Source organism: Panthera onca, chromosome D1 (assembly GCF_046562875.1).
Source record: "Panthera onca isolate mPanOnc1 chromosome D1, mPanOnc1 haplotype 2, whole genome shotgun sequence".
Classification (NCBI taxonomy): Eukaryota; Metazoa; Chordata; class Mammalia; order Carnivora; family Felidae; genus Panthera; species Panthera onca.
In genome coordinates this window covers 57,338,807-57,364,216 of record NC_138348.1, presented here as the reverse complement: position 1 = coordinate 57,364,216, position 25,410 = coordinate 57,338,807, and the positions used below count along the sequence as shown (strand labels likewise).

Genomic DNA, 25,410 nt, shown 5'->3' with positions numbered 1-25,410 from the left:
TGTGCAGACAGATACAGTCTGACCTCAGCGTGCTTCCAGCCCAGGAAACACACAATGTTGGCCTGACATTTAAAAGGCACATTTAACATAAAATACAGATTTTCAGATTTTAAAAACTGGAGAAGCTATCAACATGGAGCTTATATTCCTACTTGACAGTAATTTGCTGGAGCTGAATATGGATGCTTCTTTTAGGTGGTTATGTTCTCCAGTTGTTAACAGTTGCCATTGATTTTCATTTCCTTCCATGAAACTACATTACCCATTCTATTACTTTCTGCCTAGCCCTATGAGGCATTTGGAAGTGGGAAGGGAGTTAGAAGAGTGACTCTTGCCACAGAAGCTGGAATGCAAAGGGGCATATGCTCTCATCATCAGTTAACATTTCTTGAGCATCTATATATTGGAAGCACAAATCTGAAGTATTGTAGGCCCTAAAACTACTTTGAGTCTTTGTTGGTGACTGAGGACGAAAGAGAAGAGGGTAGAAGACAGGAGGAATACGAGTTTAAAGAACAATAAAATCCAATTAGAATGGGATGACTGGGCATATAGAGAGAGATGAATCTCTTTGGGGTGCATGTCTGCTCAATGCTGAGTCATCAGAGGGAGCAGTGTGGACTGCAGCTGTCAGCAAGAATCTCAAGGGAGTTAGTTGAGTTGAACCTTTAATGATAAAGGAGACATTACCTATTTGTAACATATGTAACAGAATACCATCTGCACAAGTAAAAAGTACCTAGAAATCAGTGAGAAAAAGCAAACAACCCAATTGAAACATAAAGAAGTTAAAGTGGTTATTAGCTATTTCTATTGACAAAAATTAAAAGTATTTATAATGACCAGTACTGGTGAGGATGAAGAACAGGCACAATCACACTTAAAGGGATAATAAATTAGTAAAGCTTTTGGAGGACAATTTGATGGGATCTATAAATACTTTAAATATTTCAGGGGCACCTGGGTGGCTCAGTCGGTTAAGCGTCCGACTTCGGCTCAGGTCATGATCTCGCGGTCCGTGAGTTTGAGCCCCGCGTCGGGCTCTGTGCTGACAGCTTGGAGCCTGGAGCCTGTTTCGGATTCTGTGTCTCCCTCTCTCTCTGACCCTCCCCCATTCATGCTGTCTCTCCCTGTCTCAAAAATAAATAAACGTTAAAAAAAAAAATTAAAAAAAAAAAAAAATTTCAACAGCGGGGTACCTGGCTGGCTCATTCAGAAGAGCATGTAACTCTTAATCTCAGGGTCATGAATTCAGGCCCCACATTAGGTGTAGAGATTACTTAAAATAAAAACTTAGAAAAAATTAAAATATTTCAATAGAAATTCCTTTTTTAGGAGCCCTCTTAAATATATTTTTACAAGATGTATATATACTGTTACGTTATTGCAGCATTGTTTAAAGAGTGGATAAATGGTCACAATGTAAAACTCCAATAAGAACTATATTTGCTTATATATTCAAGTCTTTTACAACAGGAATGTATGTGTTAATTTGTGTAATTAAAATAGAAATGATAGACTGTGGGTAAGGTAGGTGGGATTCTAGCAAAGGGGAAGGTTAGAAGGACCTCCCTAGCAGGAGGAAACTAAACCAGCTAAGTGTAACTTTCTTAGGACTCCAGCTCTACCAGGGAGCTAACACTGGGTGGGTCACAGGATATATCTGGGTAAAGAGGGCTCTGTTGCCACCCAAATCTGTTTCCTCAAAGTAAATGGGGATAATTCCTGTTTAATACACATACTTAGAGAATTAAATGAGGGACAATATATAAATAGCAAATAATAAAAATTACTAGTGTATTTTGAACTATTAAAACTCTTATAAATATTATATTTACGTATATTATATATGTGTGTCATATGTAATATAAATGTTATGTTATATATTATAACGGTTATGAAGCATTTAACCCAGGCTGTTTGGTTCCATCGTTTTCTCTCAATCCCTATGATACAATGCTTTCAAATCCCACTATGCCACTTAAGCTGTGTGATTTGGGGCAAATTAGTTAACATCTCAGGATCTGTTTTTTTCTTCTGTAAAATACACACCATAGGCCTTAAAACTAATAAATGTAGACCTTCCTTATAAAGTTGTTGAATGAGTTAGAAACTGTGTGGTACACAGGAAGCATTCACTAAATGTTGCCTATTATTGTGATTATTATTGTGTGCTAGGCACTCTCCTGAGTCACATTTTCTCATTTAATCCCCATAATTCCATTAGCTCCCATTTACAGAGGAGGAAATAAACGTCAGTTTGGGGGTCAGACTTTCAAGTCTTATTCTAAAGTCTATGCTGTTCTCTGTTCTGTGGTCTCATAGTCATCCAGTGCTTAGTATAATGTTTAACAAATAGTAACTACATAGACTATGTAAATACTACCTTTTCTTTCTTTCTTTTTCTTTTTTTAGTGTTTTACTTAAAGATTAACCAGTACACATTGCCCACAGGGTTGTAGATTGGCACGTTTTTTAAGTCTCTCAGCTCTGGAGCCCATAGCCATGGAGCTGTAATTTAAGGTGGTCCGTGCTTATCCCTATATAACCTATACTTACCTGTATACAGAGGCTTGGTGCCAGGGATGAGTGGAGAGACCTCTTGGCTGGGTGGATGCCACCCTTGGCTAGGCCTAGGGCAGACTCAAGAGTTGGCCCTTCCCTGCAAGGTCTTTAGCTGGGGACTTGGCCTGTGCTCAGGACAAAGGTGCACTGTAATGGCATTTTACTAGATGAGTAATAAGAGATGCCTCCCACTCCCTTCCTCAGGTAAAGTTGCGAGGCTAAGTCCTTGGGCTGCTGACTAGAAATCTAAAGAGAACTGGAGCCATTCCAGGTTGAAACCTTACACTGTCCGCTGTATAGAATGATAGAGTTCCCTACTCTGCTCCAGCAGGGACTTAAAGCTGGCAGAAGTGGGAGGGATTCTTTTCCAGCAGCTTTCTTCTGAAGAGTTTTCATTCTCTGGAGCTCAGGCATCTTACAGAGCCTGGGCATTCTGTCTAAATGGTGAGCTAAATCTGAAATGACTGGGAATGAAAGTCATTCCAGGGGGATTTATAAGAACTAAATGAGTCATTTCAGATTCTCCAGGGAAACCAGACATTTGAAGACAAAAATGGCACAAAGATATCAAAGCACAGATTAAACCAGCACAAGACACATTGGCCAATTCTGTGTGCACTGCCTTTCCAGCAGGTCTAGTTCTAGACATACCTAGTGCTTGCGCAGAGAGCTTTCTTTCCTTAGGTACAATTTACACCCCAGAAATAGGGGTCTCTGAGCATTGCTACAGTGTTTGAATGCCCAAAATGTCCAGATTCCATTTCTTTACCTGCAACTAAAACACTCTCAGAATCCACGGCTGCCAATTTCCAGCTGCCAATTTCTGTGGTAGCAGAACAAGGCATCCTTAGCTAGAAGAAAGGGACTAAAACATGAAGCTAAGGAATTTGCTGGCCTTACTTAGGAAGACTGCCCATTCAATCCAGGCATTCAGTCCTTCTTGAAAGTTACTGATCTACATAAAGATTCATTTCTGGAAATCTCAGTGATATGCACTGACCAGGAATTGAGTAAACTGGAGCTATCTCTGGCTCTCACTGGCTAACACAGTGACCTTGGACAAGTCGGTTTCCCTGCTGGGTCAATTATCTCATCTTTCAAATGAAGACCAAAACGGATCATCCCGAAGGTTATGTATTGATGGAGCCAAAACTAGCACCCAGATGTTCTGAATCCCAATCCATTGATCTTCCATCTTGTCTCTTCTGCCTACCCCTCATGTTTTCATGGTGGTTCTGGGCACAGTTTAACGCTAACCAGGACATTGAAAACTAAAAGTATGCTGAAGGGATGAACTATTGATAGACACAACAACATGGATAAAACAGGGTAAATGAAATCAGACACAAAAGGGTATATACTGTGATATTTATATGTAATACTAGAAAAGCAAAACTAATCTGTGGCACTAGAAATGATATTAATGGTTGCTTCTGAGGAAGAATGAACGAATGTCAAGGAACTTTCTGGGGTTATGGAAGTATTCTTTATCTGGCTAGAAGTGTACTTCTAGGGGTGACTATTTTTTAAAACTGATCAAATATGCACTTAAGATAGGTTGTTTTACTATATATTTTTTAAGTTATACTTAAAAAAACTCTTTAAAAAACTCTTTAAAAAGTATGCTGAAGAAGTTTAGAAGGGAAGCTAATCCAACATTTACTGAGCACTTGCTAGCCCATTGTATACATTATCTCTATCTCAAACTGCTAAAGGGATTCTTTCCACTTTACAGATCAGAAAACTGAGGTTTATGAGGTGAAAATAATTCACCTGAGGCCTTAAGACTAATAAGTGCAGAAACTAGGAATAGCCCAAGTTTGTCTGACTCTTTCCTTTATAATAAGTTGTCTCAGGGAGGGTGGCCAAGGTATTTTCAACCTAGAGCCAGAAGACTTGCATTCCATTTGATTTCACTGCCATGTGATTCTAGGAAAGTCCATTTCCTTATGGGCCTCACTCTAGAGAGTCAAATGAAGCTTGTCATTGTAACTCTGAGGTTCTAGCAATCAGAATATCTCCCATCCTTCTTGCCAGGATAAGACATTAGGAGCAATTTCCACTTATTTCAGGGCAGACTAATGAGTAACAAAAGCTCTTTGACTCTGGCAAGAGGAAAAATCAACGAGGTCAGTGACACAAGACTCCAAGGTGACAGAACCCAGCTGCCTCCTATTTACGAGATAAGCCTGACTCATCCCTCCATGATGTAATGGAAAGGGATGGACTGGGAATCAAGAGATCTAAATCCTGCTCCCAGCTCTGCCAATGAGGTGCCCAGTGACCTTGGGTAAAGCACTGCCTTTCCTTGGCCCCTAACCCACACCTGCTAAAAGAGAGGGTTAGGCTGGCTGGGTCCTAATGTTCTTCAGCTCTAATATCTTCTCAATTTATGAAATCCTGTGTCCTGCTTCCACAAATCAATAACAAGGAAAAGTGGGAAACTGAAAAGAAATGCTGTTTTCCAGGTTCCTAAATGGAGTCCATATGATAGATATGGGGACAGTGTGTGTGTGTTTGCAAACATGTGTTTATTCATCTTCTTATCTTCATGTCACTATACATCCCCCAAATTTACACTCATCGTTAGCAACTTCTCTTTTATCTTCTCTAAAGGAGACTCAGCAATGAATAATTCTACAACCAAAATATCAGTGTTCACCTAAAAAATTCTGCCCACACTCCCAGTGGGGTTCACTTGGAAGTACTAGCCTGCTGAACCTCCAATGGGAATTCAGTGAAGCATTTTAATTGAGGCTATCTGCTCTCTTGACAGCCCTCCCTTAGGGTTATACCTTGGAAGGAAATCTTGAGTTTCTTCTTACTGCCTTTAGAGACCAAGGCAAAGAAACCATAATAACATCAGGACTGAAACTGTTGAGTTTCAGAAAAGTACCTGCAATGCTAAGACTGCTCTGGGCTCCCACAGATCTCTGTGTAGGAGTATCCCACAGAAGCGAGGAGAAAGATCTGCCACTTATTAGCTATGTGACCCTTCAGGAAAAGGAAGTCACTTCATCTCTCCAAACCTCAGTTTCTCCATGTATAAAACTGGAATACTATCAATCTCAAGGATAATCTTTATAAAGTACATAGATATAATGAGGGCTCAGTAAATGTGAGATACACCCATGCATACTCAGACACACCACTCACACATAACCTTTTCACATACACAGATACCCATCCACATGCACACTCCTATACACACCCTAAAAGACTGGTGTAAGGATTAGCGCTCATTTAGTACCTTGAGCAGGGTCTAGCTCAATAAATGATAAGCTATTATGTACAAAAGTATGAACGAACTAATGTTCAAAATAGGAAAAACATTAGAGGTCACTTAGACGAATGGTTCTCAAAGAGGTAATCCTGGGGGGCCTGGGTGGCTCAGTCAGTTAAGCATCCAACTTCGGCCCAGGTCATGATCTCATGGTTCATGAGTTCAAGCCCTGCGTCAGGCTCTGTGCTTACAGCTCAGAGCCCAGAGCCTGCTTTGGATTCCGTGTCTTCCTCTCTCTGCCCCTCTTCTGCTCATCTGCTCAGTCTCTCAAAAATAAATGTTAAAACAAAAAGTTAACCCTGGACCAGTAGCATCAGCATCACCTAGGAATGTGTAAGAAATTCAAATTATAGGCCCTCATTCAAGATCTACTAAGTCAGAAAATCTGGGGGTAAGAGCAGCAATTTATGTTTAAAAAAGCCCTCCAGGTGATCCTGATACACACTTAAGTTTGAGAATCAGTGACTTAGATCAGGGATTGACTGTTTTTATAAAGGACACATAATGAATGTTTTGGTTTTACAGTCTGTGTCGCAACTACTCAGCTGCCAGTGTGAAAGCAACCATAGATGACATGTAAATGAGTGACCATGGCTCTGTTCCAATAAATAGGCAATGGGGTTTTAGAACTAGATATAGGTGGTAGTTGTATAACATTGTGAATGCATTAAATACCACTAAATTGTTTGCTTTAAAATGGTTAATTTTGTGGTTTGTGAATTTCACCTCAATGAATTACTTAAAAAAAAAAAAAAAAAAAAAAGCGCGGGTGCTGGGGTGGCTCAGTTGGTTAATCATCCAACTCTTGATTTCAGCTCAAGCCATGATCTCACAGTTCATGAGACTGAGCCCCTGTGTCAGACACACTCACAGCGCAGAGCCTGCTTGGGATTCCCACTCTTCCTCTCTCTCTCTTTCTCTCTCTTCCCCTACCCCACTCATGCTCTCTAAATAAATAAATAAATAAATAAATAAACAAACAAACATTAAAACAAATAAACAAGCAGGCAGTCAGTGGGGCTTGGCTCACAAGCAGTTTTCTGACCCCTGACCAAAATCAACTTTAATTCTTTGTTTAAACCCACTCCAGGTAACCCTAATTAGCAGTTATGTAACATCTGCCTGAATATGACAAGTCACTCACTGCCCCACAAAGCGATTTTTTTCATTATGGACAGACCTTGTTTCTATCTGGAGAGCTTTTTTCATAAGCAAAACCAAAAGCCCCGTCCCTATTCCTTCTATCCAAGTTTACTTATGATCCTCTGTTTCACTAAAAGACTCAATGCCAGATTGCTTTAAAGAATGAGATCACTGTAACTGGAGAAATATTGAAGGGAAGTATGTTTTTGTGCTAAAGAGAAAATAGAATCCCTTAAAGATACTCCACAGGGCAGCTGGCTGGCTCAGTCGGTGGAGCATATGACTCTTGATCTTGGGGTTGTGAGTTCAAGCCCCACGCTGCTGGGTGGGTGTAGAGATTACTTAAAAATAAAATCTTAAAATAAAAAAATAAAAGATATTCCACAGGATGGACGGACTTCTCACATACGCACGTGTCCACCAGCTGCAGATTTTTATTAGATGAAGGATGTCTTAGGTTGGCTCAAAGGAAAGTGGTAATCAGCAACACTCCTCCATATAAGAGAGGAGGCATTCCTGGTTAATGGGGATGGGTAGTTACAATATCTAAAGGATCTTCTTAATTTTGACCACCCAGGAAGCTCTTCCCCTTGGCACTCAATATCACCAGTCCTGGCTTGAAAGGGTTGGCAATGAGCTAGTTCAACTTAGCCAACAGTTCTTCCAGTTCTGGCCGAGCTTTGAACCTTCCTTTGAAGTCTTCTTCAGTGTGCTGGGGAGAAGAAAAAGAAAGTAAGTGGGAATTACTACAGAGCTTTCAGTTATTCATACATACACAGCATTAAAAAAAAAAAAGCAGGGCATCTGGGTGGCTCACTCGGTTAAGCATATGACTCTTGATTTTGGTTCAGGTCATGATCTCACAGTTTGTGGGATCAAGCCCTGAGTCAGGCTCTGTGCTGAGCATGGAGCCTGCTTGGGATCCTCTCCCACTCTTCCTGTCCCTCTCCCCTGCTCGCACTCTCTCTCTCTCTCTCTCAAAAATAAATAAATACACGTTTAAAAAAGCCATCAGACAGCTCTGTAGAGAATGATTCAGATTCAACTAACTTTTCATGAGACTTATATTAGAGACTAGGGATTCTAAGTTGAATCGGACTTCCTCCCTGCCTTAAATGAACTTAAGTCTGGTGAGAGAAGACAGACATATAAAGAATTAATGTCAGAATGCTGAGTATCTCATTAGAAGCATTTAAAGAGAGGCAATGCCCAAATTCTCCATCTACAACAGGAAAGACATAAGGACTGGAATATTTAAGTCAGCATGACCAGCACATTTTCTCCTGTATACAGATCTGTGTGAAACCTGAATAACAAGAAGAGAATTAACAAGCATGGACTCAGAACAAGGAGAGCTGGATGCAGCAAATTGCATCAGTCTAAAATGACCTGATGTATCTGTGTCATAACAAGGCTTGTCTTGGCATATGGACCCAAATACTCAGTATTTAGGCTGAAGTTCCTAATGTTTTCTAAGTTTTGCATGCCAAATTTCCTTCTGATTGGCATTCTTTCTTCAGTCAGGCTACAGTCAAGCCTTAAAGGTCCAGGAAACTCTTCTTTAAAGTACATTTCCTAATTTGTGTTCTGATTAATTAGACTGTATGTAATCTTAAATCATGTTATTTCTGCACACAACTATGGGTTCACCCCTAACACCAGGATACTGTGATGGAGTTCTGCTCCTGTGGTCCATAAAGGATCATCCCTGATCCATTGGAAGAGGCAGGATAATGACCACAGTTATACCAGTCTGCAAACCTTTCCTGTTTATTATCTGGGCTAAATTACCCACATTTCTGTCTTGTTTCTAAAGCCAGATGCTCTTATCTATATTGAACACAGGTGGGCCACCAGGGGGCCTCTTCTCAAACTAGCACATACCTCCTTCACTGACAATCTGACTCCTTCAGGAAGATTGCTTTGGATTATTTCCAAGAAAATCTCTGCAAATGTAGCACTCAAACCGCTGATCTGCAAAGGAAAGAAGATGCTCTAAGAGAGGGCACTGAAAGCCAGGTGATTGGGCAGACATGGCAGGAGCTCAGATGTCAGCTTCAGCAGAGCTACAGGGCCCTTGGGTAGAGGATTAACACCCAGAGCCAGTTTCAGAGCCAACCTCTACAGGATTCCTCTTGCCATCAAAGTGTCTGCTTGCCAACATAGTAGTCATGGCTAGTATCTCTCCTGCAGACAATGGATGTCATAACTGGACCAAGAGGTTATCAAGTCCAGGATGACTTTCTGATTCAACTCAGGTGTACCCACATAGACTGGACTAGTGTCAGACCCTGTGCGGAGAATCCAGAGGCGAATCAGATGTGTAGGAGAAGGGCATGCAGGGGGCTGCAGGAACCCACAAGACAAATATCTCCTAACCTAAGGAGGTCAAAGACAGCTTCCGAAAAAAGGTAACTTCTAGGTGGAGTCTTGAAGAAAAACAGGAGTAAACTAGGAGAATTCAGCAGTAATAGGGAGGGTTTTCAAAGCAGAAGAAATCAGTAAAGTGTGGTTGCATCACACAGTACTAGGGAATTAAAATGAGTTCCATGTATGGCTGGAATGAATGGGGTGAGAAGAGGAAAAGCAGGAAGAGAATCATAAAGGTATTTAGGCACTAAAGAGATCAAACTTTATCCTATGGGCCTCAGTGGCAAGATAGATCTTTCTTAAGATCTGTATCTCAAATAATTTATTTCTGATAATATTTAAATAACTAAAGATTGTTAAGTACTTAATTTTTAAAGTTAGCATAATAGATTTAAGGTGTTACTACCTTAACATTCTGTTACGGAATGTTATATTACGGAACATATATTACGGAATATATACGTCTTGTTGATATACTTCTTGAGTGGGTCAGAAAGGGGTGATGTCCATACACTGGAATATTATTTGGCAATAAAAAGGAATGAAGCATTAATACCTGCTACAACATGGATGAACCTTGAAAACATGCTAAGTGGAAGTAGACAGACAGAAAAGGCCATATATTGTATAATTTCATTTAAATGAAATGTCCAGAAGAGGTAAGATCATAGAGGCAGAAACAGATTTGTGGTTGCCAGGAGCTGGGGGGGACAGGGAAAGAGGAGTGACTGCAAATGGGTAGAGTTTCCTTTCGGGGTAATGAAATTGTTCTAAAATTGTGGTGATGGTTGCCTAACTGTGAATATATTAAAATCCATTTAATTGTACATGTTAAATGGGTAAATTGTATATGAATAATATTCTCAATAAAGCTGTTAGGGGGCATCTGGGTGGCTCAGTTGGTTAAGTCTCCAACTTTTGATTTCGGCTCAGGTCATGATGTCACTATTTGAGATCAAGCCCCACATCAGGTCCTGCACTGACAGCAGGGAGCCTGCTTGGAATTCCCTCTCTCCCGGTCTCTCGGTCTCTCGCCCTCCCTCTCCTCCCCCTGCTCACAAGCTCCCTCTCTCTCGCTCTCAAAATAAATTAAAAAAAATAAACTTAATAAAATTTTTTAGTGTTTACTTTTGAGAGAGAGAGATAGAGTGTGACAGAGGAGGGGCAGAGGGAGAGGGAAACACAGAATTGGAAGCAGGGATCAAACCCCCAAACCGCAAGATCATAACCTGAGCCAAAGTCACAGATTCAACCAACTGAGCCACCCAGGCACCCCTAAAAAAATAAACTTTAAAAAGCAAAACGTCAGTTCCTCTACAATTGGTTTTATATATGCTGAGTGTAGGACACCTGTGGAATATCCCAGTGGAGAAGTCCAGTAAATAAGTGGATATCAGGTTTGAAGCTCAACGGAGAGATCAGGACTGGAGATGTCATCTAAGGGTTATTAGTATATAACCCATCAGGACTGGGAGATATGTATCAGGGGGTTGTCGGTATATTATGATGGCCACTGAGACCCGGGGAATGAGTGAGATTGCATAGAGGGAAGGTATTACACAAGGAGAGATGGAAGGATCAAGAACTAAAGCCTGGAGAACATCATCATTTCAGGGGGCAGGCAACAGGAAGAGAAGGGCATGGCAGAAGGAGAAAAAAATAGAAGAAGAACCAGGAGAGGCAAATACATTTCAAGTTTCTCCCAGAGTGCCTACCTGAACCACTCGCTCATGGGTGGTAAGAACTGAGTCCAAGAACATTTTGCTGCCTTGATCTTGCAACCGCAATACCTCCATGGTTTTGGTGGGCATCGCATAACTATGGGAAGGAAGAGTCAGCTATGAGGAGGGTTCCTTTAAGTCAGCAGCACCACTTGAATCAGGATGGTCCCTGAGTACAGCCACTCCTGCAATGCAGTGACTCCTGGAATCTAGGGCAGTTTATCTGCAACCAGGGTAAAGTAAGCAGATCCTCTTAAACCTCCTCCAGAAACCTCTAAACTCCCTGAAGGAACAGACCATGTCTAATGCCTTTCTGCATCCCTAGTTCTTGCCTGATAGAACATTGAATAAAATCTGGTGATTAATAACTATTCACTGCTACTAAAGAAAAGCCAATTCTAAAAGAATTAATCTCATCACTTTGGAGGCTAACCTTGGGTATTTCACCTCTTCTGGAGAAATGAGGCATGAAACCCAACTGTTTTAAAAGAGCAAAATTTCTCAACCTCAGCACTATTGACATTTTAGACCAAATAATTCTTTGTTGCGGGGGGGCTGGCCTATGTATCCCTAATCTCTACCCACAAGATGCCAACAGTACCCCCCTGAAATGGTGACAATAAAAATTATCTCCAGGGGTACCTGGGTGGCTCAGTTGGCTAAACGTCTGACTTTGGCTCAGGTCATGATCTCACGGTTTGTGAGTCCTGCGTCGAGCTCTGTGCTGACAGCTCAGAGCCTGGAGCCTGCTTCAGATTCTGTGTCTCCCTTTCTGCCTGCCCCTCCCCTGCTTGCTCTCTGTCTCTCCCTCAAAAATAAACATTAAAAAAATTTTTTTAATAAAAAAAATTATCTCCAGACATTATTAAATGTCCCCAGCTTGAGAAATACTGTTGTAGAGACTATGCTGGCTATAATCAGCTTCAGCAGATCTACATGCTGCAGTGAAAAGAACACTGGATTTAGGGTCAAATCTTGGCCCTCTAGCTTATTAGCAATATTTACTAAGGCAAGTTACTTGTCTCTGTCGGCCTCAGTTTATTCCACAATAAAGGGGATTATAATCTAGGTCTAAATTAATAGACGTGTGAAGATCAGGTGTGGTGATAAAATAGGATCGATGGCTACACAGAAATATGGTATTAGTGTTATCTTGTCAAAAAGGTCATCAAAATGAAGATAAATGGAATAATAACAATAGAATTCCTGAATTTTCATGCCAAACAAAGCTTCATCGATTGATAGCAAGGGGCATGGCTCTCTACGAAATGAATAATGGAAATAATGGAAGTGGATTAGAGACATGATAGTCCTGGATTTAAATGTTGGCTCTGCCCCTTATTACCTATTTGACCTTGGACAATTAATTCCGTTTTCTGAGTCTCAGATTCTTCAGCTACAAAATGAGAATAATGATACCTAGTTCATAGAGTTGTTGCATGATTAAATAAGATTATATAAGTAATTTGCCCGGCATAATATGACTACAAATGCCAATTCCCTTGCCCTTATAAAGAGTAAATGCTAGGTACTGCAAACTTCCAGGTAACCTCCCTAAATAACATTCCTTACCACTTTCTAGCACAATCTCTGACTTCCTCTTCCAAAAGCTTTCAGGAAAGTAAAAAGTATTCTAAAACACTAGTTTTCTTTCTTGACATTCTGCAAATAAGACTGACTAACTAAAGTGGGAGTTGTCCATTCCTGCCACTGAGCATGCATTCTATTCAACACTTACTTTCACAAGATTTTGTTCATTTGTTCATTCATTCATTCATTCATTCATTCATTCAACAAACATTTACTCAAAGCCTGTTTTGTCCTAGGCACACTACTGGGCAATATGTAGCCTATCCTTTAAAGGAGCTCACTAAGGGGTGCCTGAGTGGTTCAATTGATTAAGCGTCCAACTTCGGCTCATGATCTCACGGTTCGTGAGTTCAAGCCCCGCGTTGGGATCTGTGCTGACAGCTCAGAGCCTGGAGCCTGCCTCGGATTCTGTGTCTCCCTCTCTCTCTGCCCCTCCCCTGCTTGCACTCTGTCTCTTGCTCTGTCTCAAAAATAAATATACATTAAAAAATAATAATAAATAAATAAATAAAGGAGCTCACTAAGAGTGTTTTGGAGAGACAAGAAAGTACACAAACATCTTCACTACAGTAAGAAAAAGGCAGTAATAGTCACGTACTGAATATTACAGGGACAAGAGAGAGAAAGGGAGCTCAGGGAAGACTTCACAGGTGAGGTAGCATTTTATCAAGTTATAAAGAATGAACATATAGGCATTTGCCTAGGCAGCATTCCAAAAAAGTGAAGCAGCTATTGATAAGCCCTCAGAGAAAACCAACAGAAAAACCATAGTTTGACGTAGTTTGACAAAGAAATACTGGGAACTCTGGTCATTTCAAGGTAGAATAGGCCTTTGAGTAGTAAGAATACATGTAATTTTTCTTCAGTGTCTACACTTTTCTGTATTTTACAAATTTTCTGCAATAAACATAACTTGAACGATCAGACAGGGAAAGCAGAAGGGAAGAAATGAAATAATTGTCAAAAGTCAATCTAAAATGACAAAATAATGCTACCTTCAGGATAGCATTCTTACTGCCTGAGACAGGACACAAGGGAGCCTGTTGGGGTACTAGGGAACTTAGAATCCATGGATTCCACTAAATATAAATCATACCTCCATTTTAAGCAATGTAAGTGGACTTCAAGGAAAAAAAAAAAAAAAGTAGCGTTAGAGAGAGTGATGCTGAGTGATGCTTTTAGTCTCCACAAAGCACAGGGGCTACATCAGCTTCAGGCTTGGAAGCTGCTCCCAGATGAATAAGATTTCCATCTCCAGGCAGCTGCTCTGCAAGGGAGGCAGGCAGATTAAGAAACCTGCAGGACCTTCTTCCTCTCCCCTCCTGGGTGAGTTGCAGCTGCAGCAGTGCAGACCATTTATAGAACAAAAGCCAGCACTTTGCTCCCCTGCCCAATTCCATCTCAAGGTCAGAGCCCTACCCCACCACTCCCAGAGGAAAAATGGATCATGATGAAATGAAAATCAGAAGAAAAGAAAATCATTTTATCTCTGAAAAGCTGGGCAGTGAGAATGCCTAACAATACAATGGTCTGAAAACCTCAATCAATGCAGAGAAGGGAGTTGCTGAAAACGAACATCTCTTTATGCTCTGTGCTATTTGGAGAAACGAGCTAGAAAAGAGGCAAAAAGCAGCACATCATTCATTCTGCTGTTCTAAGAATCATGCCAATGACTATTAAAACTCAATCCAAGTCAATGAATATTTATTCAGTGCTTACTATGTGTCAGGTACTGGGAAAGGTCTTAGGGTTATACTGCTAATGGAGATTGAAAGTCCTTGCCTTATAGATCTTAGAGTCTAAGAAGGAAGACCAATAAGAGACAAGTAATTACGAGGGTAAGGAATGAGTGCCATGAAAGGGAAGTTATATAATCTTTACTTCTCCCAAATATTTAACATAAAGACTTAATCTAATGAGGTTCTCTGAAGAAGCTAAGAAAAAAGCAGGGGTTAGTTAAGTAAAGGGGAAAGAGTATTCTAAGCTTTAGAGAGCAAGCATATGCACAGGTCCTGAGGTGGAAAGGGATAAAATCAAAGCCTCTGTTAATTGGAGGGAGAGGAAGAAGGAACGGGAAATATGAGTTAAGGCAACAGAAGCAAGCCCAGGCCATAGAGCACCTAGCAAGCCATGTGAGGAACTTTCATTTTGATCCTAAAGGAATGGGAAGCCATAGAAGGATTTGAAGCATGGTAGTAACATGATAATATTTCCATTCTAGAAAGATCACACTAAAAGCTGCATGTAGAACCAATTACAAAGAATTGAGAATTTGAAAAAAACGTGGATTCAAATCCAGACCTTGTCTTTTATTAGATGTATGACCATAGGCAAGCTTCTTTTATATTAATAAATAATAATAATACTAGCAGCCAACTCTCGTTGGGAACAGTTATAAGCACTTTAAATATATTATCTCCCTTAATTTTCACTATAGCCTTTGTATGTAGGAACTTGTATTAACTCCATTTTACAGATGAGGAAACCAAGATACAGAGTTTAAGTAAACTGCCCAACGCCACACAATAAGAATGCTGCAGAACCAGAGCAAAACCCTAGCAGTCTGGCCACAGAGTTGATACTTTGATTCACTATGTGTTAGGTGCTTAGGTGCTTCTTGGAATCAAGCAACATTATACAAAAAAAGCCAGAATGGTTGGTTGATAGTAGGTGCTCAACAAATGCTACTGCGTTCCTGCCTTTACTCAAAAGAAGCCAGAGCTTTCCACAGCCAGGTTTTAAAAACAGCACCTTTTAAAAAGTCCTTCTAAAAATGTAAAACACTATTTCAGGGAATTAACCCACTATAGGTATGATAACATTCTGTAAATGACACTTAATGCCTCTTTGCCACCACAACCTCTGAGAAGCTACCCCTAATCCCTGCCAGCTAAAAAAAAATATATTCTCAGTAGCTGTTAATAACAATATTATTTACAGAGTGTTTACAATGTTCTGGCCTCTCTGCTAAGTGCTATCATACACTTTCTTATTTAATTTTCAGAACTTAAAGGAATAAGAAAATTATCATCCCAGTTAGATAGAGGAGGAAACTAAGGTTCAGAATTTCCGAAGGTCATATTGCCAACAACTGGTAGAACTAGAATTTGGACACAAGCCGTTTGATTCCAGAGCCTGTGCTCTTAACCAATTGCTACTCAAAGTATGGTCCATAGGCAAGTTAAGTTGCTGGTGAACAAACTGCTTGTTATCAGTCCGTTACAAGATAAGAAGCATGCAACAGTCATTAAACACACCAACATTTAATTCAACCAACATTTTTTTTTTCAATAGTGAGACTTTCTTGATGAAGGAAGCAAAGCACTAATGTACATTTTGGCATTAGCTTCTGATATCTTTGCAGAGTGGCACTTTCAGGAAGCATTGTTCTAAATTATTATGCTGTTCAGCCTCCTTGAACTGACATTGCATTTCATCCTTCACTTACCACCTTCCACATTACGTTGTACACGCGCACACACACACACACGTGCGCACACACACACACTCCCTAAAATCAGGGACATTCTCCTTGGTATCCTCCAGTCAGGATGTCTAGTACAATACCAACCATACAGCAGGAATAGACTCGATCAGTATTTTAATTCATTAATTAAAGACACTTTCATTAAACTTTAGGAAATGTATACCATATACACCACACCCTTGCGTTGTTCAGTCACATTCAAGAACCTGTCATTCTTTCAACAACGGCTTAATGTCCCCCATGTGGCAGGTCCTGTGCTAGATGCTAAAGAAATAAAAAAGAACACGGTTCCCACTAGTCAGTAGGGAGGGCAGCTGACACATGAATAGATTATTACGGCCCAAAGCACTAAGTGACATGATAGAAGTATGCGTCAAGTGCTGAAAGAGCAACCAACTCTCTGGGGCATCAGGAAAAGATAAAGCACATCTTTAGGCCTAAAACAATTGAAGTACTATTAGCTGTGAGAGCTTAAGTCACAGGCTATTATCCAATCTTTTCAAGTGCATGTTTAGCACAGTTATATTCCAAGTTACCAAGGTTTAAAAGTTCAAATTTAGCTTAGGAACTTAAAATAAGACCCTATAGGATTAAAAATACTGGGAGTCAGGCAGAAATGAGTTAAATCTAGGCCACTTATTGGTTTTGTGACTTTTGAGCCTTCTGGGCCTTGGTTTCCTCATTTGTAAAATGGGAATATACTGCTATCTAATGAGTAAGAAAGTGTAATTTTTACCACATCCACACACTGTGCCACGTATTACTTGCCACAATGGCAAACCACCAAAATGATTATTCTTTAAATAATATGGCAATAGGGGCGCCTGGGTGGCTCTGTCGGTTGAGCGTCCGACTTCGGCTCAGGTCATGATCTCGCGGTCCGTGAGTTCGAGCCCCGCGTCGGGCTCTGTGCTGACCGCTCAGAGCCTGGAGCCTGTTTCAGATTCTGTGTCTCCCTCTCTCTGCGCCTCCCCCGTTCATGCTCTGTCTCTCTCTGTCTCAAAAATAAATAAACATAAAAAAAAAAAATTTAAAAAAAAAATAAATAAATAATATGGCAATAAATGGCAAACCACCAAAATGATTTTTCTTTAAATCAGTTCACTTAAAAAGTTATTTAAAAAATAAACTTGAGGGGCACCTGGGTGGCTCAGTTGGTTAAGCATCCAACTCTTGATTTCCACTCCGGTCATGATCTCACAGTCATAAGATTGAGCCCTGCGTTTAGCTCCACAGTGAGCGTGGAGCCTACTTGGGATTCTCTCTCTCCCTCTCCCTCGGCCCCTCCCCTGCTCACATTTTTTCTCTCTTTCAATAAATAAATAAACTTAAAAAAAAAATAAAAGAGAGACTTGAGATGTAGAGCAATTGGAATTCAAGTTGCTGATGTGAAAGAAAATGGTAAAGCCACTTTGGAAAACAGTTTAGCAGTTTCTTATAAATTTAAACATCCACTGCCCTTACCATTCGACCCAGCAATCAAATTCCTAGAGAAATGAAAACATGTTCTCACAAAAAGCTGTACATGTTTATAGTGGCTTTATTTATAACTGCCCAAAACAGGAAACAATATAAATGTCCTTCAACTGTTGGATGGATAAACAAACAAGCATCCACTCAATGAAATGCTAATTGGCAGCAAAAAGGAACAAACTACCTGATACGGGCAACAGCATAGATCAATCTCAAATACATTATCCTAAGTGAAAGAAGCAGACTCAAAAGGAAAAATAGTGTATAATCCCATTTATATGACATTCTGGAAAAGGCAAAAACTATAGGGGCACCTGGGTGGCTCAGACGGTTAAGCCTCCAACATCAGCTCGGGTCATGATCTTGCAGTTCATGGGTTAAAGTCCTATGTTGGCTCTGTGCTGACAGTTCAGAGCCTGGAGCCTGCTTTGGATTCTGTGTCTCCCTCTCTCTCTCTCTCTCTCTCTCTGCCCCTCCCTCACTTGTTCTCTCTCTCTCTCTCTCAAAAATAAGTAAACTTAAAAAAAAATTTTTTTTAACATTTATTTATTTTTGAGACAAAGAGAGACAGAGCATGAACAGGGGAGGGACAGAGAGAGAGGGAGACACAGAATCCGAAGCAAGGCTCCAGGCTCCGAGCTGTCAGCACAGAGCCCAACGCAGGGCTCGAACTCACGGACTGCGAGATTGTGACCTGAGCTGAAGTCAGACGCTCAACCGACTGAGCCACCCAGGTGCCCCAAGTAAACATTTTTTTTTTTAAAGTATTAAAAAAAACTATAGGGGCAGAAAACAGATCATTAGTTGTGAGGGACTAGGGCTAAGAGGAGGGACTGACTACAAACGTGGGAGGGAACTTCTTGGGATAATATAAATGTCCTACATCTGGATGATGATAGTACATACTGTCATTTGTCAAAACTCAGAAATTGTTCACTAAAGGGGTGAATTTTACTGAATTTAAACTATATCTCAGTAAGCCTGACTTTATATCACTATTGTAAATGGAAGACCAGTATCAGCTGCCATCCATAGAAGTTAAAAAAAAAATTACAATGGGGGTGCCTGGCTGGCTCAGTCCGTAGAATATACGACACTTTTTTTTTTTTTAAGTTTATTTATTTTGCGGAGGGAAGGGCAGAGAGAGGGAGAGAGAGAATCCCAAGCAGGCTTCATGCTGTCAGTGCAGAGCCCCACGTGGGGCTCCAACTCACGAACCATGAGATCATGACCTGAGCTGAAATCAAGAGTCAGACACTCAACCAACTGAACCACAGAACACATGACAGGTGCCCCAGAACACATGACTCTTAATCTCAGGATCATGAGTTCAAGTCCCATGCTGAGCCCAGAGCTTACTTTTAAAAAGTACAACAGAAACAAAATAATGGTATAAAATTCTAGTTAGACATGATTGCTAGCCAAAGACTCTTGAGTCTGAGGTCCTTTCTCTGCTATAAAGATTAGGAGGTGCTAGAGTGGTGTTAAGGACATACCAGAACCACACTAAAAAATCTCTCCTTGACATAATTAGGATGAATGAGAGTTAAAAAGGGAAGAAATCTCTCACCATGTGATTTAATGTTATTTAAAGCAAACTACAGGGCATCTCACACCTTCCGAAACCCTGAGAGATAAGATATGTAAAGTGCCTGGCCTGGAGTAGATAGCCAGTAATTGTTAGTTCTCTTCCCCTACAGTTTTCCAACAAATCCAAAGAGTAAATGAAAACCAGAGCAGGCGAAGAAAGCCTAAATAAATGGGGAGATATACCTCGTTAAAGGATCAGAGGAATCAAAATAGTTGTCAATTCTCTTCAAATTGACCTACAGATTCAACACAATCCCAATAAAATCCCATCAGGTTCCTTTCCGTAGAAATCGACAAACTATAATTATAAAACATTTAAGGAAAACCAAATGACCTAGCATAGCCAAAATAATTTTGAAAAAAAAAAGTTGTAGTTTCAGTAATCCAGCTACAGTAATCAAGACAGGCTGGTATTGGTATAAGTATAGATACATACATCGTTGTAACAGAAGAGAGTCCGGAAATATACCCACACATACATGGTTAACTGACTTTCAAAAAGTGCTAAGACAATTTGATAAAAGCTAGAAAATCTTTTTAACAAATGGTGCTGGAACAACTGGTTATTTACATGAAAAAAAAACAAAACAAAAACACTTTGATTCATATCTCATACCATATACAAAAATAACTCAAAATGGATCATGGACCTAAAAGTAAAACTTAAAAATATAGAACCTTTAGAAGAAAACACAGGAGAATACCTTTGTGATCTTGGGTTAGACAATATTTTCTTAGGACACCAAAAGCATGAATAAAAAAAAAAATTAATAGGGGCGCCTGGGTGGCTCAGTCGGTTAAGCGTCCGACTTCGGCTCAGGTCACGATCTCGCGGTCCGTGAGTTCGAGCCCCGTGTCGGGCTCTGGGCTGATGGCTCAGAGCCTGGAGCCTGCTTCAGATTCTGTGTCTCCCGCTCTCTCTGACCCTCCCCCGTTCATGCTCTGTCTCTCTCTGTCTCAAAAATAAATAAACTTAAAAAAAAAAATTTAAAAAAAAATTAATAAACTGAACTTCATCAAACTTGAAAAAAGTCTGCCTTCCAAAGGACTCGGCTAAGAAGATGACAAGATAAGTCACAGACAGGAAGAAAATATTTGCAAAGCATACTGAAAAAGAACTGGTATCCAAAAATAGATAAAGAATTTTCATAACTTAATTATAAGAAAACAAACAACCCAATTTTAAAAATGGACAAAAGATCTGAACAGTCATCAAAGCAAATATACACCAAATTAGCACATGAAAAGACATCAAAATCATTATTTATTAGGGAAATGAAAATTAAGACCACTCACTATGAAATACCACTATATATCTATTAGATATATCTTTAGGGAGGAAAATAACAATACCAAGTGCTGCCCAGGAAAAGGAGTTACTGTAACTCTCATACATTGTTGGTGGGAAAACAAAATGGTGCAGCCACTTTGGAAAACAGACGTCAGTTTCTTATGAAGTTAAACATACATTCACCATACAATCTCCAAATCCCAGGTTTAGGTAGCTATCCAGGAGAAAAGATATATGCATGAGAATGCTTATGACAGCTTTATTTATAATTACCAATAAACTAGAGAACAATGAAAATGTACATCAACTGGTGAATGGATAAACCAATTAAGGTCCAGCATTTAATGGAATACTACTCAGCAATAAAATACTTGCAAAAACATAGATGAATATTAAACGTATTATGCTAAGTGAAAGAGGACAGACACAAAAAGCTACATACTGTATGATTCCATTTACATGATGTTCTGGAGAAATTAAAACAACAGGGACAGCAAATCAATTGTTGGTTGGGATTTGACTACACCCGGGCACTGGGGAAATTTGGGGGTTAATAGAACTGTTCTATATTCTGATTGTGGTAAACTATATACCTAAAAGGATGAATTTTACTAAATGTAAATTATACCTCAAAACCTCATTTAACGACAAAGCCGAGCATACCACTCACACCAAAAACATCCCATGCAAAGGCATCCTTCATACCTTTCCTCAACTTTAATGGATAGATGGTTGCAGAGGTTGTGAACATATTGGGCATAACTCTCTGCCAGGGCCATGTCGTATGCAGTCAGGTGAATGTTTAAAACCCCATATTCATAATCTGTTCCCAAATTAATGGGTCTCACTTCCACTTTTCCTCTCTTCTTCTTGGGCTGAACCAAAAACAAAAGGAGAAAGAAAATAAAGTATTACACAAAAAATTCTAATCATCCCATCTTGTTATCAAAGAAATCAATCTTTCAAATAAATTTACCATTTTTGTCTTAGGTTACCCTACCTTCAAACTGAAGTTTCTTTGGGAAGGAAAGAGTAGCTTCCCTTACCAGTCTGGGCTATGACATCAGCCAACAAAAGGAGAGGGAATATTGCTGGCATTCCTTTAACACAAATACAAGTGACTATCTTCTGCAATTAACTTGATATGAAACCCATCTCTCATCTCTGGCCCTCAGTTTCCCAATTTTCAAATTGGTGGGTTTTTTGATTCTTAATCTAGAATCCATGGAGGAATTTCAAATGGTCTATCAACCCCAAAATTTATATGCAAAATTTTACCAGCATGCATATTTTTCTGAAGGAAAGAATCCTTAGCTTTCATTAGAATCTTAAATCAATTGCAAGGAAACCCAGGATTAGTTCTCTTCCGGCCCCTGCAGCTTTCAATTTCTGCAGTCATTTAGTCTTCCTTTTTTTTTTTTAAGTTTATTTATTTTGAGAGAGAGAGTGTGTGTGCACACAGGGAGGAGCAGAGAGAGAGAGAGAGAGAGACAGAATCCCAAGCAGGCTCCCCACCATCAGCTCAGAGCCCTACGCAGGGCTAGATCTCATGAACTGCGAGATCATGACCTGGGCCGAAACCAAGAGTCAGATGCTTAACCAACTGAGCCACCCAGGAGCCCCCAATCTTTCTTTAAAAAATTGAGAAATAGACAAATTACTTCTTTTTTTTCATTAAAAAAAAAATTTAACATTCGTTCATTTTTGAGAGACAGAAGGAGACAGAGCATGAGTTGGGGACGGGAACAGAGAGAAAGGGAGACACAGAATCCAAAGCAGGCTCCAGGCTCTGAGCTGTCAGCACAGAGCCCAACGCAGGGCTTGAATCCACAAACCATGAGATAATAACCTGAGCTGAAGTCAGACTCTTAACCAATTGAACCACATAGGCGCCCCAAGAAATAGACAAATTATTTCTACTTTACCATTTCATATTGCTTCACTACATATCAACCTGTGCAGGCTGTGGTAAAAAGTTAAAATGAGGCCTGGGAAAATAGATATTTAACCCAACATAGATCAGGATCAAGAAATCTTCTCAACCAGAAATAATCTAACCTGAATCCTCATCAAGAGGGGGGGGACTTGTTAAATAAATCATGGAACATTCATACAATAGTATACATTATGCAGCTTTAAGAAGGAATAGGAATTTCTTTCTGTACTATATGGAAAAGTCTTTAAAATAAATGATAAAAGCAAACTGTAGGATAACATGCTCAGAATATTGCCATGCATACCAAAAAAGTGTGTGTGTGTGTGTGTGTGTGTGTGTGTGTGCACGCACGTGTGTGTGTAATTACATATGTATTTAATCATATATTAAAAATATGTCTGGAAGGATGCACAAAAATACTAATATCATTGGCTCCCTGTGAGGGAACTGGATAGCTTGGGCATAGGAGTGGGAAGGAGACTTTTTTAGCTATTTCTCTTGTATATTTTTTGAATTTTTAATAAAGTTAATCTTTTGTCAGTTCAAAACTAGAATCTTAAACTCTACTATATTTTTAAGAAAATTTTTTTAGTAAAAGTTTTATTGCAATATAATACGCATACTAAAGTGGTGCCTGGGTGGCCTAGTTGGTTAAGCATCCAGCTTCAGCTCAGGTCATGATCTCTCGGTTCATGAGTCGAGCCCCACATTGGGCTCTGTGCTGACAGCTCAGAGCCTGGAGCCTGCTTTGGATTCTGTGTCTCCTTCTCTCTCTGCCCCTCCCCTGCTTGCGCTCTGTCTCTCTGTCTCTCTCTCAAAAAATGAATAAAACATTAAAAAAAAATTTTTAAATACACATACTGAAAACAATGCATAAGTAAGTACACAACTCAATGAATTTTCACAAAGTGAAAATATCTGTATAATCAGTATCCTGAATAACACATAGACGACCACTAGCACCCCAAAAGCTCGTGCTCCTCAAATAAATGACCACTATTCTTACTTCTAAAACCACAGAATGATTTTGCCTGTTCTTGAAATTAATGTAAATGGAATGATACGCTATGCTATCTTTTACGTCTGCCTTCTTTCATTCATTATATTTGTAAGATTCATCATGTATTTGGTGAAATAGCAGTTCTTTCCTTCTCATTGATCTAGTAGTCTATTGTATGAATATGCAACAATTTATCCTTTTTACAGCTGATGGAAATTTGGATTGTTTCTAACATATGTCCATAATTAATAGTACATCATGAATACCTACAATCTGAACTATTGAATTATAGAGTATGCATATGTTCATCTTTAATAAGTACTCTCAGTTTTACAAAGATGTTTCCAATTTCTTCTCCCACCAGGATGAATGAGAGTTCTAACTGCTCTACATTCTTGCCAACACAAAACTTAGTGTAGTTGAGTTTTCTGGTTTGCTTTAGCCATCCTGGTTGGTATTAAATGGTAATGAATTAGGGTTTTAACTTGCAGTTCTTTTGGGTCTATTGAGCCTGAGCACCTTTCCATTTGGATACTCTCTTTTGTAACATGCCTATTCAAGTATTTTGCCCATTTTTTAGATTAGGTTGTCTGCCTTTCTCTTACTGATGTGTAGATTCTTTCTATATTCTAGATATGATCCTTTGTTAAATATACATACTGCAAATATCTGCTCCCTCCCTATAGCTTCCCTTTCATATTTTAATAGTGTACCTTGATGAGTAGAAGTTCTTATTTTTTATGTAATTCAATTTACTCATTCTTTCTTTTGCAGTTATAGTGATTTGTGTGTCCTGTTTAAGAAATCTCTACCTTAATATTGTGAAGATATTCTCATATGTCATCTTCTAGTTGTAGATTATTTTAATATTTACATTTAGATCTACAATCCATCTTGAAGTAATTTTTGTGTATTGTATGAAATAGGCATCAAGAGTAATTTTTTTCGGGGTGCCTGGGTGGCTCAGTCAGTTGAGCATCCGACTTCGGCTCAGGTCATGGTCTTGCAGTTCGTGAGTTCGAGCCCCGTGTCGGGCTCTGTGCTAACAAACAGCTCAGAGCCTAGAGCCTGCTTCGGATTCTGTGTGTGTCTCTCTCTCCCGCTCCCCTGCTCATGCTATGCCTCTCTCTGTCTCTCAAAAATAAATATTTAAAAAAAAATTTTTTTTAAAGAGTAATTTTTTTTCACAGTCATCCAGTCCAGTTGACTTAGCACCATTGGACGGTAGTGTCACTTTTGTCATCTAAGTGCCCACAGATATATGGATCAGTTTCTATACTCTTTATTCTGTTCTGTTGGGCTATTTGTCTGTCCTTGAGCCAATACCACATCTTAACTATTGAACATTTATGATAAGTCCTACTATTTGGTAGAAATAGATTTTTTAAGGGGCGCCTGGGTGGCTCAGTAGGTCAAATGTCTGACTTCGGCTCAGGTCATGATCTCACAGTTTGTAAGTTCGAGCCCCATTATCAGCCTCTCTGCTGTCAGCACGGAGCCCACTTGGGATCCTGCCTCCCTCTCTTTCTGCCCCTCCCCCACTCACAGGTGTGCACACTTGCATGTGGCATGTGCTCTCTCTCAAAAATATAAACATTTAAAAAAAAAGAAATAGTTTTTTGAAGAAAAAGGTCAAAAACCTATCTCTATTTACATGTCTTAAGTCACCCCTATCTAACAGCCAACAGCCTAGTAGCTGCTACAGCAGAACTGTTCCTGGCGAAGCACCTGGAATGATTCTCTCCCATCACTGCTCCCTGGGTCAGTCCAAGACAGCAGAGGCCCAATCTAGGAGAGTAGGAGGAAGACCAAGAAATGATCCTTTCACAAGACCAGTAATACTGATGACAGACCTGATCTCACAGGGATGTTCTGAAAACTGAACAAAACATTATGTAAGGTGGTTAATACAATCTGTGCCACATAATTAAACACTGAATATATATAAACTTTTATTGCTA

The 25,410-nt window shown here is 39.7% G+C and overlaps 1 protein-coding gene across 1 annotated transcript in view; it reads right to left on the bottom strand.

The window, feature by feature from the left end:
• Positions 1 to 7,407: 7,407 nt before the first annotated feature.
• MRPL48 (mitochondrial ribosomal protein L48) overlaps positions 7,408 to 25,410 on the bottom strand; it is a 68,297-nt gene continuing 50,294 nt past the window's right edge. Inside the window, exons 10-13 of the mRNA XM_081790163.1 lie at positions 21,219 to 21,388; positions 11,077 to 11,179; positions 8,876 to 8,965; positions 7,408 to 7,703 (exon numbers count right to left, since the gene is read on the bottom strand). Of these exons, the coding sequence (XP_081646289.1) occupies positions 7,629 to 7,703; positions 8,876 to 8,965; positions 11,077 to 11,179; positions 21,219 to 21,388 (438 nt within the window). The 3' untranslated portion in view covers positions 7,408 to 7,628. The remainder of the gene's footprint in view (positions 7,704 to 8,875; positions 8,966 to 11,076; positions 11,180 to 21,218; positions 21,389 to 25,410) is intronic.